General features: G+C 46.1%; 1 protein-coding gene across 1 annotated transcript in view; it reads left to right on the forward strand.

The window, feature by feature from the left end:
* The window catches only part of pde1a (phosphodiesterase 1A, calmodulin-dependent), a 386,725-nt gene that overhangs the window by 317,052 nt on the left and 48,920 nt on the right, over positions 1 to 20,753 (forward strand). Inside the window, exons 11-12 of the mRNA XM_085985945.1 lie at positions 66 to 147; positions 3,555 to 3,675. Coding sequence (XP_085842071.1) covers positions 66 to 147; positions 3,555 to 3,675 — 203 coding nt within the window. The remainder of the gene's footprint in view (positions 1 to 65; positions 148 to 3,554; positions 3,676 to 20,753) is intronic.

Genomic DNA, 20,753 nt, shown 5'->3' on the forward strand with positions numbered 1-20,753 from the left:
ATATAATTATTCTTTGATAATGTAATGTTTACTTTAATTTTGAAAATGTACTACTTTCTATGCAGGGTGACAGTGAGTCAGATTTGGGGTTGCCATTTTCCCCACTGTGTGATCGAAAATCCACAATGGTGGCACAGTCTCAGATTGGTAAGTGTGTGCATGCATGATGTCCGGGTGTCTGTACATTGATAGACAGTTTTCACTTTATTCTGCTTTTCAGTAGCATGAAGCAATTCTAAAAGTGCTTGGTGTATGGGGCTATTGTATTTTTGCCCAGGTGCTCCCCCTTGGTAACTATATGGGCGGGAATCTCCTCGGAGCTGCTCCCACTCCGCTGGTGTAACTTTGCCAGAAGCCCAGTGGAAACAATATTTATGATTGTAAACAGGATTTCCTCTGCACATCCGGTGAAGTTACAGAGTGGGAGCAGATTCGAGGAAATTCAGTGCATATTTTTTGTGCCGCAGTGCTTAACCTTGTGCTCCATTGAGATGGTCACCCCATTGGTAGGTGTAGGTGAGGTAGCTGGATTCTGCACATCAGTGAAGGTTTCTTGGGATTGAAGTGGCCTTCTGCCTCTTTGTGCTCAGCTTTGAGATAACCCTGCAACTACCGCTACCATTGACATTGTTGTTCTGGCTGACTCGTCCTGGCTGATTTCTGATACATGTACTGTTATTTGAGTGGTGGGGGAAGAGTGGGGTTGGAGGGTCCAGATGTTGCATTGGCCTGAGAGGAAGCAGTCTCATCTGTGCCGACTCCAGCCATGCCTCTGATGCTGGACACTCCCTCGGCCTGTTCAGCGCTCTGTGTGGGAGCGGATCCCTGCGCAGCAATGAGGGTGGTAAGTCCTTGCAGAACACTCTCGCTCCTTCTGAAGTCGAAGCTGAATAGGACAGCCACTTGGAGATTGAAGTTCAAGGCCCCCTTAGCAGTTGTCTGAACATTCACAAAAGATACTTCCCACTGTCTGAAGGACCTCTATTACTGGGGACTCTGAGGCTGATGTGCGTGAAGGTGTCCTGCGCTGTAGGGTGGACTGCATTTCAGATAAGCAGTGTTGTACGACTGCACAGATGTGTGTAGTGAACTGCTGTACAGTCACTGCCACAGCTTGCAGTAGCAACATAACAGACAGGAAGAAACCTGAATGGGAAGAGGACTCCGCAGTTTTAAAATCTTCAGTTCCTTTGAACAGGCCTTGCTGAACATCCTGGTGCCAGAGAACACTGAGGGGGCGGGCCCAACTGGAGAGCAACTAGAAAAGAATGATACTATCCTTCAGCATCAGTGAGGCCTCCAGCTTCACTTGGTATACTTTCCAATGATAACAAAGGAGTGCTGTAATAGCATCCCTTTTTTAAATCCCAAGACTCTACCCCAGGGTAGATGTACCTATACTTAATAGCCTCGGGAAGTCTACCAAGGTAAGAATAGGCAGTCTTTCCTTATACCAAGTAGGCAGACAAAGTATGGATTTCACAATAACAATAGAAAATGCTGGAAAAACTCAGCAGGTCAGGCAGCATCCGTGGAGAGAGAAACAGAGTTAACGTTTCAGGTCGATGACCCTTCGTCAGAACTGGGAAAAAGCAGGAAATGGAGCAGATTTAGGGGCTGGGAAAAGGGGGAGGGGATGAAAGAACAAAAGGGAAGGTCAGTGATAGGATAGAAAGCAGGAGAGATTAAGAGACATTGAGAGACATTAAGAGATATTCAAGGCGAGAGGAGGTGGTAATGGGACAGGTTAAGAAACTAGAGCCATCCTTTGTTTCTTAACCTGTCCCATTACCACCTCCTCTCGCCTTGAATATCTCTTAATGTCTCTCAATGTCTCTTGATCTCTCCTGCTTTCCATCCTATCACTGACCTTCCCTTTTGTTCTTTCATCCCCTCCCCCTTTTCCCAGCCCCTAAACCTGCTTTCCATTTCCTGCTTTTTTCCAGTTCTGACGAAGGGTCATCGACCTGAAACGTTAACTCTGTTTCTCTCTCCACGGATGCTGCCCTGGCCTGCTGAGTTTTTCCAGCGTTTTCTGTTGTTATTTCGGATTTACAACATCCGCAGTATTTTGCTATCGTATGGATTTCACAGCCTATTACACCCTGATTGAGGCTGCATGCTAAGCCCTCAGAAAATATTGCAGCTCTTTCCAAGCATCCCCAATTTTAATTGCTCCATTGTTGGCGGCTGTGTCTTCAGCAGCCTCAATCAAGGTGTAATGGGTTGTGAATCCATACTTTGCCTATCTACCTGGTATAAGACTGCCTGCTCCCCTCCTCCCGGTCGGAATCCCTTCCCGCTGAGGAGCGGCCGGCCGACGTGCCCTAGCGGGTCGACGTGGCTGCTGCTGCTTGCCGCGCTGTGCTGCCTCCGCCCGACTCGCCGAACACCTCGCTCCGGTTGTGGGAGCGAGCAGCGAGAGCGGGCCGCCCAAAGCAGGGAGAGCGCGCTAGCACCGGACCGTCTCGGGCGCCATCTTGAATTCCTTGGGTTGAATGCACATTTCTTCTATGCAGAGGGTACTCTGGGCACTCTGAGGTTAACCCCCATGCAGCATATGGATAGGGAGATGCTTTGGGATGTTTTGTGCAGTAAAACTTTCTGGCTAGCAATTTTCTCATTGGCCAACAAAAAATATGTAACCCCTTTAAGTAGCAGTCACAGAGCTTCAAGAGCTGTATTTCCCAAACTCCGTTGACTGTGAACTCCCACTGGCAGCTCCAGTCCAGGTTATGGTTATGTAATTAGGCCAAGCTTTGGAGATCAAGATTTCAACAAACACAAATCTTCCTGTGTTTTCAGCCCTGGAACCAGAAAGAATTACCCTAGGATAGGAAGCTGCAGAAAAAAGCAAATGTCTAAGAACAGTTAGTTATCAGTATCGCTTAATGGCCATCAGCGTGTGCTGCAATCTTGAATAGGTTTAAGGGAGACCTGTGTAACACACTGAAAATCATATCACTGTTAACATGTTGCAGAATTGCTCTCTCTTGTGATAAAGGTGTTTATGTCTTTCACTATCAGGGGCAAACAAATCTTCCTAAAACACCATACCAAACAATATCATATTGATCATATTAATTGTATATTTTCTGTCATTCTTCTTGCAGTATCCAGGATGACAACTAAATAAACCCTAAGAATTACTGATAAGCAGGAGAGCTGAAACCAGTTATATCCTGTGCCCTTCAAACTGTCATTACCATTTATATTATTACGCATGAGCATGCATTGTATCCTCTCATAGCAACAATTATACCATTCTGTGAAATTTCTATCATTAATATTTAAAAGATTACTGTATATTGAATGTATCAAATATCTTTAGTCAGTTTTAACAAAGCTTAGTTTCCACATGTTTGACTATTCCATACTATAAGAGGAAATTTAAAGGTCATATTGTTCTGTGGGATCTGACTTTGTGGATTTAGTGAGACATGACATTCAAAAGCACACAAGGCTGTTTAAATCTCAATTTATATTTGCGGAAATCTGTTTATCTAGCTGTGAGCTGTTAGTACAGGGTAATACTGAACTTTTATTTCAAACAGGTTTTATTGATTTTATTGTGGAGCCAACCTTCTCTGTTCTGACAGATATCGCAGAAAAAATAGTAACTCCTCTTATAGAGGAAGCTTCTCAACCCGAGACCCCCGACTTTCGCCGGCAAAGGTTTGTCATGACATTTTTTAAATTGCATTTGTGCATTAGTCATTTTTTATATTTTTATTTTACAACATAATAAATCCAGTATGGAGAAATTTGTAAAATCATCTTTCCTGTCCTACATTTCAGTTGCAGTGTTAGAATGTGAACCAGTTACTGTTTGACTTTGACTTTGTTATTGTTGATTTCTATGCTGTATTTTCCCTTATAATTGTGCTCAGACTGATATTCAGTTCCATGAAAAGCGTTGTCAGAGTTTAAAACTGGAATGTTTGCAAATTTAATTGATTGCGATTGATTTTTATTCTGTGCTTCTCAAGGTTCAGCTGTCAGTCATGGCACTGTTGTACTGACAATCAGATCACCATCTCTGACCATATTGGGTGATAAGTGAGAGACTTTTTTTCAGCAGAAAATAAAGTTTGTTCCCTAGAGGCATCCTCAAAGAGGTCATGGTGGCACTGTACTAATACCCTGGGCACGATGTAGGTTAGGGTCCTTAATTCCCCATTTGAGAGTTTCTAATCTCAGTTGCTTTGTTGGTTGAATGATAATATGTGAAGATGTAGGAGGGTAATTTTAGCCACACTGCTTTCTCATACTTCACAGCGGCTGGGTCAAATGTTGCATGGGTGAGTGTACGGGGACATATCACCTGCTCACTATCTCAGGGCATAGGAACGTGGCATGGAAGGAACTAAAGGAGAGAAAATAACCAAATATGTAGGCAACAAAATAGAAACGGTAATTTCCAGTTGTAGATGCTCACAGTTATTTTCAATGTTTGATATTGATTTACAGCAACAACAATGTCGTGCATTGTGACAAAAATTCCTTCTCATGTATTCATGATGATAATTCCTTCATGACTCTGCAGTGACTCATTAGCACCTCACTGAGTTGTGAACGAGTGCCTCACAGGCGTTGTTTTGATATTCTGTTAGTTCCGTGGAAAGTCTTTGGATTTAAAATACTTTGTGCATTACTAAATTAAATTTCATGTCCCTGTTTTAATATTTTTATAACTGCTGTGAACTATTGCTTTTATAGTATTGCCAATGGTCCTGCAATCAATTGAGGTTACAGCTCTGGTAGCATTGCATTACTAGGTTTATTCCACTAATGTGAGTAGTATCACCGGGATGAATGAAATATACTCCAGAATCGAAGAAAGAGTTTAAACTTGTAGTTCTATAACGCCTTTCACATCCTCGGAGTGTACCAAAGTGCTTCACAGCCAACTAGTGCAGTCAGTTTTGTTATGTAGACCAAAATGACAGCTAATTTATGCACAACCAGGTCCCACCAACAACAATGAGATAAATGACCAATTAATCTGCTCTTTGGTGGTGTTAGATGAGAAATGGCGGAGCAGGCTCAAAGGGCCGAATGGCCTACTCCTCCTATTTTTCTATGTTTCTATAGATTTCTAGATGCAAAAGGCATCAAGGGGTAGGGAGAGAAAGCAGGAATATGGTATTGAGATAGAGGATCAGCCATGACCATATTGAATGGCGGAGCAGGCTCGAAGGGCCGAATGGCCTACTGCTGCTCCTATTTTTCTATGTTTCTAAATAAATGTTGGCAAGGACACCAGAAGAGTTCCACCGCTCCCCTTCAAATAGAGCAATGGAAACAGACAGGAGAGGTGCCAGTACAGTACAGCTGACAATGTAGTGCTCCCTCAGTACTGCATTGAAATGGCAGACTAGATTACAGTTCAGTTCTTGGAGTGAGGCTTGAAAACAAAACCTTTCAACTCAGAAGCAAGACTTATACCACGGAGTCTAGCTGACACTTAAATGTAACACTGCTAGTCACCATCATTATTATTCTAATTTTTTTCAATTCTCACTTCATTTTCCTCCCCACTTTTTTGAAAACATTGGGGGAGAAATTGGGCTCTATAGCACCTGTTTTTTGGACACTGAGACCTCCTAAAGTTCCAAAATGGCGTCCGTGATGCGCATGCACACTTCTAACATATTTGTAAAGTGCTTCGCGTGCACACCTAACAACCGCCAGCAGCATGCAGAGCAGGCAGATCATGACGTCAATCAGTGTGCAGCGCTAATTTGACGCCAGCTCTGCCATTTTCGAGCTCCACACTCCAGCCTACGCCCTCTTAACCTTGCACAAATGAACACGACCTTAAATGACATCAAGGACCCCACTGCCACTAGCTCTATTAAAAAGGGATAGTTGTTGGATTACTTCTTCTGGCTGTTGGTGTAATTCTAGGCATTTTGGAAGCTTTTCCATACTTGCTTAAAAAAGTTTCAGTAGTCTACAGGGAGTGGTCTGGCTGGTGCTGAAGTATGTTTTTGTGGTTTAAAGGCTAATGCAGAAACCAGTTGCTTCCAGATGTGGGTGGACTAGTAGATCTTCCTCTGGGAATTGAGCATGACTGGGAAAACAAAGAGAGGCCACACAGATCAGGACAAGCTGCTAGAAGAGGAAAGAGGGGGAGAAGGGCTCTCAGAAGGAGGCCATTTCCGCAGAGGATCTTTAGGGAGCAATTCGCTGAAATCTGCCACTTGATGCAGCCACAACTGCAACCTCAGAGCAGAGCAAGGACCGCATTGCCAGTAGCTAGCAAGGTGACCGTGGCGATGAACTTTTATGTGTCTGACTCCTTCCAGGCTGCTGCTGGAGATATTAGCAACATCTCACTGTTTGCAGCACACTGCTGCATAAGGGAGGTCACTGAGGCTCTCTATACAAAGAGAGGCAGCTTCATCTCATTCACTCTTGCCAGAGACAAGCAGGTGGAGCAAGCACAAGGGTTTGCTCGGATTGCAGGCTTCCCCATGATGCAGGGTGCCATTGGCTGCAAGCTCGTTGCTTTGCGTGTACCTCATGTCAACTCTGCCATTTTCCTGAACCGAAAGGGATTCCACTCTTTCAATGGTGTGCGACCACAGGCAGCACCTCATGCAGGTCAATACCCCGTATCCTGGTAGTAGTCACGATTCGTTCATTCTGCGGCAGTCCTCTGCACCTGCTGTATTTGAACCACCATGGCAAATCAAAGGGTGGCTACTGGGCGACAAGGGTTACCCATTCGTGACATGGCTCATGACCACAGTCCAGAACCCATGCACACGTGCACAGCAGGTCTACAATGAGAGCCATGCTGCCACAAGGAATATTACAGAGCACACTATCGGTGTCCTCAAGCAACATTTCTGCTGCCTGGACCACTCTGCAGGAGCCCTGTATTACTCAGCTGAGCGGCTCTCAAGATTTGTGGTAGTATGCTGCATGCTGCACAACTCCGCCATTATGTGGGAACAGCCCTTCCCTCCACCTCTTGCCACCTATCAGGCAAGAAGCTGAGGAGCAGGAGTACGTGGAGGAGCAGGAACAGGAGGAGGAAGGGAGGCTACAACGTAGACAGCCCCTGTCTGCCCAGGCTGTACGTGATCAAGTAATTCATGAGCGATGCCAGTAACCTCAACCACAACTCCCCAGTCACCAACAGTCCCACACTCCTTACATTTCCTCTCTCACTGACCATCACATTGTCCTCTTTCCCACAATGGAAAAATAAAAGCCAACACAAAATACAAATTCCAATCCAAATTTATAAATTAAATCATGACATAATGCATACAAAAATAAACTAATCACCCTTGTGCATTCCCTTAGTGCCTCTTCCATGTGCCTTTGTCTCTCCTAGTGCTCCTATGAGGTGCTTCGCCAGTGGCTCCAGCATGGGCGGTGGAAGGCTGCTGACTTTCAGTGGAGAAGACTGCAGGTGGCCTTGGAGGGCGATCTCAAGCAGCTCTAGGCCTAGAGGGCTTGGCTTCAGACTGCGCCAGCTTAGTCGGAACTGCAGCAGTCTGGGATAGCTGGCTGACAAGCAACAGCAAGGGTACTGGTGAAGTGGCAAGGGTGGGAGAATGCTGTCATCCTGAGAGTGGATAGCAGGTTCATGTTCCCTGAAGCCACTGCCACTCTCCCAGGGCGGCGTCTCAGCAATCCTAGTAATCTGTTGGAGAACAGATTGCTGTGAAGTGCTGTGACACCCTGGAAGCCCCTTTCGACACTGGTATCCAGAGCCATATGGCAGCAGTCTGAGCTTCCACTGCAGCACTCAGACTTTTGGACGAAGCTGCTTGTGCTGCAATGGAAGCTGTGACATCAGCCAACAGACACTGCATCATGGTGGACTTCACAGGTACACTGATGGAGGTGACCACCCATTCCCTGTTGGAAAGGATGAGTTCCCAAGCTCTGCGCAAAGCCCTGTGCCAAGTCAGTGCTGGACTCCTCCATGCTCTTTGACATTGAACTCGGGCTTTCCGGCAGGATTTCCAATGCACCAAGCTTTTGGGTGTGTACACCCATTAGCCTTCTTCTGTAGCCTGTCCCAATGAAATCCTCATCTGACTCCTCTGCAGAAGAATTAGTGTGCGACCATGCCTGCCGGCGAGCTGGCATCTGTGTTATCCTTTCCCCCCGTCCTGGCACCTGTGCACTTGTGCCCGGTGTCTCACCACGTGCAGGTCCACCTCTAAAATACATGCAGTGTCAGTATCTCAGCCGATGGCTGCAACTGTAAGTTAGAGTGATGATGTCTCTTCATCTTCACTTTCTTCTCCCTTTTCCTCCACTGCCTGGGCAGGTTCCAGTTCTTGAGTATCTGAAAGGGATAAGGGTAGGGTTGTGGTGAGCGATGAGGAGAAAGTAAGAAGTGCATGCTTACACCCTCTGCAGCTTCTCAGTCAGAAGAGATTGAGGGAGAAGTGGGATGAGAGAAGGAGGATTAAGTATGCAGATACCCTCATCATCAGTTGCTACAGCCATGGCCTCAGCAATGCCACTTCCCACGATGGCCAGCACTGGGGTTAAAACATGCAGGCACGCTTGTCCCCCTCCTGTTAGTTCCTGCTGCCACCTGTTATACACCACCTTCTGCAAGAGAGAGGAAAGTGTGTCAGTGAGTATCATGCAATATGTTTGGGTGATGTGGCTGTCATGGATGAATAGCTGCCAGTGTGTGCAAGCTGTCAGATGTGGGTGTGAGGATTGCAATAGTGCTAAGTGTGTGAGGGTGACATAAAGTATATGAATGGTAGGGTTGAGTACTGATTGATAGAGATTGTTGGTAGGTGGTTGATGGGGGTGTGGTGAATTGAGCAGTGGATGAGGCTAGTGGTGCAGTTGGTAGGATATACCATTTGAAGATTGAACTCGTGCGCCTTGACGACTCATGCGAAATCATTAAACTTCTTCCTGCACTGCATCCAGGTTCTTGCAGATATACTCCTGGTATTTACCTTCGCTACTATCTCTTCCCACTTGACCTGACCATGTGTCTGGAGGGCCTTCTGCCCACCTGAAAATACAGGACATTTCTCCTCCATTCCACCTCTTGCACCAAGACTTCCAGCACAGTGTCTGAAAACCTTGGTGTATGCTTGCACCCATGAAAATACTCCCAACACCTATTCCAGCCACAATGCACCTCCCTTTTAAGAGGAGCAGGCTGCCTTTAAGTAGCACTAGGCACTCGCGATATCAGGCCCCATGCTGATGAGTGCAGTCAATGAACAGTGCAGGGTGCGCTGGTTGCACGGGCAATCATTTAAAACAGCAGGCAGCACGAATTTGACGTCCTGCCTGCATAGCAGTGAACAGGTGCGGGTTAATCGCTCATCGTGATCCCTGTGACCGTTTTCGGGGTTAACCAATTTAACCCCAATTGACTTTTGCCGACATATCTATTCCATAGATGGCAACATCCGCTACCTCACCATAGTGGTTATTTTTCACGTGAGTTGCAGGAAGCTATTTGACTGAGAACAACATGCATGAACCCGGCATGGACACATGCGCAGGGTTCAGCAGAACATCCTGGATAGGGATTAGATGCAGGAAGCTTGATCTTTTCTTTGCTCTCCCTAGCCCAGATGTACCGAAACCAATAGTAGCACCACCCGACAGATCAGTTAACTCAGCTCAGACCTGGGATCAAATCTGCAGCCCTAAAGGATAATATTTTGCTGTTTCATTGTCAGTGCACAAATTTCAATGTTTCCTCCTTAGCTAATTGTCAAAATTTTAGTGACTAAACTATCCAAGTAAATTACAATAGCAAAATACTGCGGATGCTGGAAATCTGAAATAACAACAGAAAATGCTGGAAATACTCAGCAGGCCAGGCAGCATCCATGGAGAGAGAAACAGAGTTAACGGTTCAGGTCTGGGACCCTTCATCAGAACTGGAAAAAGCTGGAGATGTAACAGATATTAAGCAGGTGCAGAGACAGGGTGGGGGGGTGGTGGTGGTGGGAGGGGAGGAAGGAATTGAAGGAACATACTGTGCTTATGTAAGAGGCAGGAAAGATAAAATGTTGCAAATGGGAATGGCAAAATCATACAGCATGACAAATGGGGGCAGAGGTTATAGTTTGAAATTGTTGAACTCAGTGTTGAGTCCAGAAGGCTGTAAAGTGCCTAATCGAAAGATGAGGTGCTGTTCCTCGAGCTTACGTTGAGCTTCATTGGAACAATGCAATAGGCCAAGGACAGAGAGATCAGAATGGGAGTGAAGCGGAGAATTAAAGTGACAGGTGACCGGAAGCTCAGGGTCACACTTATGGACTGAACGGAGGTGTTCCGCAAAGCGGTCACCCAATCTACGTTTGGTCTCCCCAATGTAGAAAAGACTGCATCGTGAGCAGCGAATACAGTATATTAAATTGCAAGAAGTACAAGTAAATCGCTGTTTCACCTGGAAGGGGTGTTTGGGGCCCTGGACAGTGGGAAGGGAGGAGGTAAAAGGGAATGTGTTGCATCTCCTACGCTTGCACGGGAAGGTGCCAGGCGAAGGGGAAGGGCTGTTAGGGGTGATATTCAGGAAGGACAGGCAAAAAGGAAAAGGAGGTGGGGTAACATTGCTGGTTAAAGAGGAGATTAACACAATAGTAAGGAAGTATATTAGCTTTGATGATGTGGAATCTGTATAGTTAGAGCTGAGAAATACCAAGAGGCAGAAAACGTTAGTGGGAGTTGTATACAGACCCCCAAACAGTAATGCTGAGGGTGGGGATGGCATTAAACAGGAAATTAGAGACGCGTGCAATAAGGGCACAGCAGTTATCATGGGTGACTTTAATCTACATATAGATTGGGCTAACCAAATTAGTAACAATACTGTGGAGGAGGAATTCCGAGTGTATACGGGATGGTTTCGTGAATCAATATGTTGAGGAACCAACTAGAGATCAGGCCATCTTAGACTGGGTATTATGTAATGAGAAAGGATTAATTAGCAATGTTGTGCGAGGCCCCTTGGGGCGGAGCGATCATAATATGATAGAATTCTTCATTAAGAGACTAATGAAGAGACTCAGAGACTAGGGTCCTGAATTTAAATAAAGGAAACTACGATGGTATGAGGCGCGAGTTGGCTAGGATGGATTGGGGAATGTTACTTAAAGGGTTGACGGTGGATAGGCAATGGCAAACATTTAAAGATCGCATGGATGAACTACAGAATTTGTTCATCCCTGTTTGGCATAAAAATAAAACAAAAAAGGTGACTCAACCGTGGCTAACAAGGGAAATTAGGGATAGTATAAGATCCAATGAGAGGATAATAAGTCCAAAGATGTGCGGGTTAGGTTGATTGGCTATGATAAATTGACCCTTAGTGTTAGGGGGATTAAATACGTGGGGTTACGGGGATAGGGTTGGATATGTGTTGGTGTAAGGGTTACGGGGATCGGGTGGGATATGTGTCGGTGCAGACTCGATGGGCCGAAATGGCCTCTATCTGCACTGTGGGGTTTCTGTGATTCTGTGACATATACATTGGCCAGAAAAAGCAGCAAACCTGAGGATTGGGAGCAGTTTAGGATTCAGCAAAGGAGGACAAAGGGATTAATTAAGAGGGGGGAAATATAATGAGAGTACGCTTGCAGGGAACATAAAAACTGACTGTAAAAGCTTCTATAGATATGTGAAGAGAAAAATATTGGTGAAGTCAAGCATAGGTCCCTTGCAGTCAGAATCAGGGGAATTTATAATGGGGAACAAAGAAATGGCAGACCAATTAAATACATACTTTGGTTCTGTCTTCACAAAGGAGGACACAAATAACCACTCAGAGATCCCAGGGAACATAGGGTCTAATGAGAGGGAGGAATTGAATGAAATCAGTATTTGTAGGGAAATGGTGTTGGGGAAATTGATGGGATTGAAGGGCGATAAATCCTCAGGGCCGGATAATCTACATCCTAGGGTACTTAAGGAAGTGGCCCTAGAAATAGTAGATTCATTGCTGGTCATCTTCCAAAATTCTATAGACTCTGGAACAGTTCCCATGGATTGGAGGGTAGCTAATGTAACCCCACTATTTAAAAAAGGTGGTAGAGAGAAAAATGGGGAATTATAGACCGGTAAGCCTGACATCGGTAGTGGGGAAAATGCTAGAGTCCATTATAAAAGATGTAATAGCAGAGCACTTGGAAAACAGTGACAGGATTGGACAAAGTCAACATGGATTAACAAAAGGTAAATAATGCTTGACTAATCTACTGGATTTTTTTGAGGATGTAACTGGTAGAATCGGTAAGGGAGAACCAGTGGATGTGGTGTATTTGGACTTTCAGAAGGCTTTCGATAAGGTCCCACATAAGAGATTAGCGTGCAAATTAAAGCACATGGGATTGGGGGTAAGGTACTGATTTGGATAGAGAACTGGTTGGCAGACAGGAAGCAAAGAGTTGGAATAAATGGGTCTTTGTCCGAGTGGCAGGCAATGACTAGTGGGGTACCGCAGGGATCGGTGCTAGGACCCCAGCTATTCACAATGTACATATTAATGATCTAGACGAGGGAACTAGATGTAACATCTCCAAGTTTGCAGATGACACAAAGCTTGGTGGGCGTGTGTGCTGTGAGGAGGATGCAGAGAAACTCCAGTATGATTTGGACAGGTTGGGTGATTGGGCAGATGCGGTATAATGTGGATAAATGCAAGGTAATCCACTTTGGTGGCAAAAACAGGAAGACAGATTATTATCTGAACGGCAATAGATTGGGAAAAGGGGAAGTGCAACGAGACCTGGGTGTCCTTGTGCACCAGTCACTGAAGATAAGCAAAATAACAACAGAAAATGCTGGAAAAACTCAGCAGGTCAGGCAACATCCGTGGACAGAAATTTGAGTTGACGTTTCGGGTCGAACCCTTCTTCAAAACTGGAAAGAAAAGATAGATCGGAGGCAATGCTGCGATCGGACAAAAGAATAAAAGAAACAAAAGAAGTAAAAAAGAGACAATAAAAGGTGTGAGAAGCTAGACGAGATGGTAATAGGCTGAGATTGGGTGTAACGTGTACTGGCAGGGCAAGGGATAGGTGTTGCTGTTGTTGTTTGGCGCACTGACCTCTACCTAGCGGAAGCTGAACGCCAACTCTCCGACACCACCTCCTACCTCCACCTGGACCATGACCCCACTACCGAACATCAAACCACCGTTTCCAAGGCTGTCACTGTCCTCATCTCCTCTGGAGATCTTCCCCCCGCTGCCACCAACCTCATAGTTCCCCAACCCCGCACAGCCCGCTTCTACCTCCTTCCCAAGATCCACAAACAGGACTGTCCTGGTAGACCCATCGTTTCAGCCTGCTCTTGCCCCATGGAGCTTATCTCTTCCTATCTTGACTCTATCTTTTCTCCCCTTGTCCAGTCTCTTCCCACCTACATCCGTGACTCTTCGGACGCCCTCCGTCACTTTAACAGTTTCCAGTTTCCTAGCCCCAACCGCTTCCTTTTCACCATGGACGTACAATCCCTCTACACCTCCATCCCCCACCCGGATGGCCTGAGGGCGCTCCGTTTCTTCCTTGAACAGAGGCCCGACCAGTCCCCATCCACCACCACCCTCCTCCGCCTGGCTGAACTTGTTCTCACATTGAACAACTTCTCCTTTAACTCCACTCATTTCCTCCAAATCAAAGGTGTTGCCATGGGTACCCGCATGGGTCCTAGCTATGCCTGCCTTTTCGTGGGCTATGTGGAACAATCTTTGTTCCAGTCCTACTCGGGTCCCATCCCTCACCTCTTTTTCCGATACATTGATGACTGTATCGGTGCCGTTTCCTGCCCTCGTCCCGAACTTAACAATTTCATTCACTTTGCCTCCAATTTCCACCCTTCCCTCACCTTCACATGGTCCATCTCTGACTCATCCCTTCCCTTCCTCGACTTCTCCGTCTCCATCTCTGGGGATAGGTTATCGACCAATATTCACTACAAGCCCATTGACTCTCACAGCTACCTGGACTACACTTCCTCCCACCCCACTTCCTGTAAGGACTCTATTCCATTCTCCCAGTTTCTCCGTCTCCGCCGTATCGGCTCCGACGATGCCACCTTCCACACCAGTGCTTCAGACATGTCTTTTTCCGCAACCGAGGATTCCCCTCTACCGTGATTGACACTGCCCTCGACCGTGTCATTTCTATCTCCCGCACTTCTGCCCTCACTCCTGCCCCTCCCTCCCAGAACCACGATAGGGTTCCCCTTGTCCTCACCTTTCACCCCACCAGCCTCCACATTCAACGGATCATCCTCCGGCATTTCCGCTACCTCCAAAGTGATCCCACCACCAAACGTATCTTCCCCTCCCCTCCCCTTTCAGCATTCCGCAGGGACCGCTCCCTCCGAGGCACCCTAGTCCACTCCTCTATCACCCCAAACAGCCCTTCCCCTTCGCCTGGCACCTCCCCGTGCAAGCGGAGGAGATGTAACACCTGCCCCTATACCTCCCCCCTTTCTACTGACCAGGGCCCCAAACACCCCTTCCAGGTGAAACAGCGATTTACTTGTACTTCTCGCAATCTAGTATACTGTATTCGCTGCTCACGATGCGGTCTCCTCTACATTGGGGAGACCAAACGCAGATTGGGTGACCGTTTTGCGGAACACCTCCGTTCAGTCCGTAAGGGTGACCCCGAGCTTCCGGTCGCCTGTCATTTTAATTCAACGCTCCATTCCCACTCGGACCTCACCATCCTTGGCCTCTTGTATTGTTCCACGGAAGCTCAACGTAAACTCGAGGAACAGCACCTCATCTTCCAATTAGGCACTCTGCAGCCTTCCGGACTCAATATCGAGTTCAACAATTTCAGATCATAACCTCGGCCCCTATTTCATTTTTTCTTGTAATTTTTCCACTCCTTTCCCACCCCCCCCCCTTTCCTTTTGTTTCGCTCTCACACCTGGCAGCTATCCCTTGCCCTGCCAGTACACTTTACACCCAATCTCAGCCTATTACCATCTCGTCTAGCTTCTAACACCTTTCATTGTCTCTTTTTTACTTCTTTTGTTTCTTTTATTCTTTTGTCCGATCGCAGCCCTGCCTCCGATCTATCTTTTCTTTCCAGTTTTGAAGAAGGGTTCGACCCGAAACGTCAACTCAAATTTCTGTCCACGGATGTTGCCTGGCCTGCTGAGTTTTTCCAGCATTTTCTGTTGTTATTTCGGATTTCCAACATCTGCAGTATTTTGCTATCGCTGAAGGTAAGCATGCAGGTGCAGCAGACAGTTAAGAAGGCAAATGGTATTTTGGCGTTCATAGTGAGAGGATTTGAGTACAGGAGCAAGGATGTCTTGCTGCAGTTGTACAGGGCCTTGGCGAGACCACACCTTGAGTATTGTGTGCAATTTTGGTCGCCTTATCTGAGAAAGGATGTTCTTGCCATGGAGGGAGTGCAGCGAAGATTCACCAGACTGATACCTGGGATGGCAGGAATGACGTATGAAGAGAGATTGGGTCGATTAGGCTTATATTCGCTAGAGTTTAGAAGAATGAGAGGGGATCCCATTGAAACTTATAAAATTCTAACAGGACCAGACAAACTAGATACAGGAAGGATGTTCTCGATGGCGGGGGAGTCCAGAACCAGGGGTCACAGTCTAAGGATAAGGGGTAAGCCATTTAAGACTGAGATGAGGAGGAATTTCTTCACCCAGAGAGTGGTGAACCTGTGGAATTCTCTACCACAGAAGGCAGTTGAGGCCAATTCATTAAATATATTCAAGAAGGAGTTAGATATATTTCTTAAGGCTAAGGGGAACAAGGGATAAGGGGAGAAAGCAGGGACAGGGTACTGAATTTGGATGATCAGCCATGATCTCATTAAATGGTCAAATGTAAGAAGTCACACAACACCAGGTTATAGTCCAACAGTTTTATTTGAAATCACAAGCTTTCGGAGCGCTGCTCCTTCTTCAGGTGAAGGAGGCACTTCACCTGAAGAAGGAGCAGCGCTCCGAAAGCTTGTGATTTCAAATAAAGCTGTTGGACTATAACCTGGTGTTGTGTGACTTCTTACATTTGTCCACCCCAGTCCAACTCCGGCATCTCCACATCATTAAATGGTGGAACAGGCTTGAGGGGCCGAATGGCCTACTCCTGCTCCTATCTTCTATGTTTCTATATGATTGAGGAGTGGACCAGGGTGCCGCGGATGGAGCGGTCCCTTCGGAATGCTGAAAGGGGAGGTGAGGGGAAGATGTGTTTGGTGGTGGGATCACGTTGGAGGTGGCGGAAATGGTGGAGGATGATCCGTTGAATGTGGAGGCCGGTGGGGTGAAAGGTGAGGACAAGGGGAACCCTATTGTGGTTCCAGGAGGGAGGGGACGGGGTGAGAGCAGAAGTGCGGGAAATGGAACGGACTAACCAAGTAAATTGTTGGGTTTAATTGAACTGTTTCTGTTTGATGGATTAACATTAAAGTTGATGCTGATGGAGCTCCGGGATGAATTCCGCAGACCGTTTATACTTGTGTGTATTAGTGTGTGTAGTTGAGTTGGTTAAGATCTTCAGTTAGAACAGAAAAGGAAGAATCTTGCCTGGGCAGTGAAAGCAATTTGAACTGGAATGATTGAAACTATCTCTACATTTTAGCCCCGATTTTGTCCTAACGCACCTGACGAGAAGGGGATGTGCTCATTCGGACACCCAATTTACCTTCTGCCTGATTTTACGCTCCATTGACTTCAACGGAACCGAAAATCAGGTGGGGTTTAAATCTCGCATCCGACCCAAATATGCCCCATTCTTGCTGGGTGCATTAGGTTACAATCAAGACCTTTATCTTTTCTTCACTGGATTCTTTAATTTAGAAGTTTTATTTTTGTGTTATGAAAGTTTTCTGAGGTGTGGAGGGATTTTAATAGGTTTTGAAGGATCTTACTGTTTCTGTAATCAAACAGAATTGGTTCTATCGGTTTGTTCAAATGTCCAAATGTGCATTAAGTATGAAATGAGCAGTTAAGTGATATTTTCACAAATGCATTATTTTGTTGTTTTCTGTTGTAATAATAATAATAATCAAATTTATTGTCATTGTTAGTGCACAAGTGCAGTACAACGAAATGTAAGCTTGCGGCTCCCGAGAGTGTACATTTTGATTAAGACATTTAACATACATTTGGCTTGTAACATAAACATCATAAGGTGCATTGACAGATGTGCAGGCTTTAGAGTTTATTAGCAGAGTTCAGTAGGATGACAGCCCTGGGAAAGAAGCTGTTCCTAAATCTGGTCGTGCGGGTGCGAATGCATCTGTAGCGTCTCCCAGATGGCAGGGGGGCGAACAAACTGTGGCTGGGGTGAGTGACCTCCGTAGACAGCGTTTCTGGTAGATGTTCTCAATGGTCGGTAGCCGGGTGCCGGTAATGCGTTGGGCAGTTTTGACTACCCACTGCAGGGCTTTCCGGTCATAGTAGCTACAGCTGCCATACCATACTGTGATACAGTTCGTCAGGATGCTCTCTATTGTGCAGCGGTAAAAGTTAGAGAGGATCCGGGGTGACAGGTTGCATCCCTTCAGCCTCCTTAGGAAATATAGGCGCTGCTGGGCCTTCTTCACCAAAGAGGAGGTATTGAGGGACCAGGAGAGGTCTTCCGTGATGTGGACTCCGAGGAACTTAAAGCTGCCCACCCTTTCCACCACAGCCCCTTGGATGTGGATGGGGGTGTGTCTTCCGCCTTTAGACTTCCTGAAGTCCACAATGATTTCCCTGGTTTTCTTGATGTTAAGGGCCAGGTTGTTATCGGCGCACCCCTTCACGAGGTACTGGACCTCCTCCCTGTAGGCTGACTCATCGTTGTTGGTGATCTGGCCTACCACCGTGGTATCATCCACAAACTTGATGATGGTGTTGGAACCATGAACAGCCACACAGTCGTGGGTGAAGAGGGAGTAGAGGAGGGGGCTCAGCACACAACCTTGTGGGGCCCCCGTGTTCAGAGTCAGGGGGGGGAGGTGTGGTTACCTAATTTGACAGACTGGGGTCTGTTAGTTAGGAAGTCCAGGGTCAAGTTGCAAAGGGAAGTGTTCAGGCCAAGAGTGTGGAGTTTGGTGGCCAGCTTGTTGGGGACGATGGTGTTGAATGCTGAGCTGTAGTCTATGAACAGCATTCTGATGTAGGTCTCTTTACCGTCTAAGTGTTTCAGTGCAGAATGAAGAGCAGTTGTGATTGCATCCTCCATTGATCTGTTTGCGCGATAGGCAAACTGGTGTTGGTCAAGAGAGGCGGGAACACTGGCTTTGATGTGAGCCAGGACCAGTCTCTCGAAACACTTCATTATGATGGTTGTGAGTGCAACAGGTCGATAGTCGTTCAGACACGTCACAGCCGTTTGCTTTGGCACAGGAATAATGGTGGCGGTCTTGAAGCATGTAGGGACTACTGCCTGGGCCAATGACAGATTGAAGATGGCGGTGAAGACATCAGCCAGCTGATCAGCACATTCCTTGAGTACCCGTCCAGGGATGCTGTCAGGTCCAGCAGCCTTACATGTGTTCACTCCGCGTAGAACACCCCTTACGTCAGAGGTGGACAGAGTGAGCACCTGGTCTTCCGGGGGTGGCAAGGCTTTGGTAGCCGGTTCCCTGTTGTCCCTGTCAAAGCGAGCGTAGAAGTTGTTAAGCTCCTCCGGAAGGGAGGCACCGCTAACCGGGGGGCTGGTGTTTTTACTCTCGTAGTCAGTGATAGACTGGATGCCTTGCCACATACGCCGGGGGTCCGAGTTGTTGTGGAAATGATCCTCAATCCTCAATTAGTACTAATATGTAATGGAGATGTAACAATATGCCTTACCCTGTGTTATTGTTCCTTGGTAGACTCATAAACATGGAAAGACGGGATGAAAAGATGACCATTTGATCTCGGAGATTTTCAACTTTCTGTTGCATTTTGAAACAGTTAGCTTTGGCTTATGATATAGCACCACCTAGTGGTACCCTTATGGAGTTTGCCAATTTAACATTTGTGATGTGCCTCACAAAAGTTCACCGTGTTTTTTGTCAGTTAGTACATAAATACTTATTAAAAGCACTTTTGAAATTACAGTTTGCCAGTTCATACCAAAGTTGTAATGCACTAGTTCCTCATCATCTTCCAGCTTTAATGTTACAATGTTTTGTCAGCTTTCTGTATTGCATTTTAGAATTACCTAAATATATGTTGTTCCTGGTTTGAATTTCTGTAATTATTTCATCGCTTGTGAAAGTTATTTAACTTTCCTCTGACAGTTCCTCATTTTGATCAGTCTAAGTGCATATAATGAATGGTTGGTAGGGTTGTGTATTTTGTATTTTGCTCAAAGTGCAATTTTTCAGCACATAGAGAGAAGGACAGAGATCGAGGCTTATGTTGTTGGAGACAAAGACAGACAGACTCGGGAGATTTCAAGAACAGAGATGGGAAACAGAAAACAACAGAAATGGCAGATGGAGAGGCAGAGTGAGGGGATCATAGGGACAGTCAGGAAATACTAAGAGCAGATGGGGAATTGTGGGTATAATGCACAGAGATGACGAAGGCCTGAGCTTGGTAGATCACAGGGGCAGAGCCACAGCTTGGCTAGTAGACCACAGAAAGAGCCAATGCTTAGCCGGTAGATCAGTGTCCAATCATAGCTTAGTCAACAGTCATAAGGACAGAGTTAAGAGATTATAAGGAGAGGGGTGAGAGATGAAGAGGAGACAAAGCAGGCATATCAAAGGGACAGAGCCTTAGGCTTAGGTGGTAGATCACAGGAAAGAACTAGGCAGTCAAAGGCCAGAGCTAACAGGTCATAAGGACATGACCATAAACCAAAGAAGGATAGAGCTGAAAGAATAGAGGGACAATAAAGCAAACATAAATAATGGTAGTCAAATAGAGAACTGTGTTAGTGGAGTGGGAGGGGGAGGATCCAGTTGTCGTGGTCCATGTTGGTACCAACGACATAGATAGGACAGGGAAGGAGGTTCTGCTGAGGGAGTTTGAGCAGCTAGGGGCCAAATTAAAAAGCAGAATCACAAGGGTAATAATATTACCTGAGCCACGAGCGAATTTGGCTAGGACAAATAAAATTAGAGAGTTAAATGCGTGGCTCAAAGACTGGTGTGGGAGAAATGGGTTTTGCTTCCTGGGACACTGGCACCAGTACTGGGGCAGGAGGGAGCTGTTCCGGTGGGATGGGCTTCACTTGGCCAGTGCTGGGACTAGAGTCCTGGCGGATCATATAACTAGGGCTGTAGAGAGGGCTTTAAACTAACTAGTGGGGGGGAGGTTCCTAGAGAGCAAATAATACAAATGACAACAGAGAAGGTCATAGACTTAGGTAGCAGTGGGGAAATTAAAAACCAGAGCATGTCAGGAAGGGGCAGAAGGTATGGAGTAAAAGGTAAAGTAATAAAAAGGGCAAAAGCAGGAACTAAGTGTCACAAAACATCTTTGAAAGTTCTCTATCTGAATGCACGTAGCATTCGTAACAAAATAGATGAGTTAATGGCACAAATAACTACATATGGGTATGATCTTGTGGCCATTACAGAAACATGGCTGCAGGGTGACAATGCCTGGGAATTAAACATACCAGGTTATTTAACGATCAGGAAGGACAGGCAGGAAGGAAGGGGAGGTGGGGTGGCTATGTTAATAAAGGAAGGAATCACTGTAATACAGAGAAATGATATTGGGTCAAAAGATCAGGACAATGAAACAGTTTGGGTGGAGGTAAGGAATAATAAGGGGAAAAAAAGACTAGTGGGCGTAGTCTATAGGCC

Source organism: Somniosus microcephalus, chromosome 4, assembly GCF_052327205.1.
Source record: "Somniosus microcephalus isolate GS21.2 chromosome 4, FLI_Smic_1.0, whole genome shotgun sequence".
In the NCBI taxonomy this organism is placed as follows: domain Eukaryota; kingdom Metazoa; phylum Chordata; class Chondrichthyes; order Squaliformes; family Somniosidae; genus Somniosus; species Somniosus microcephalus.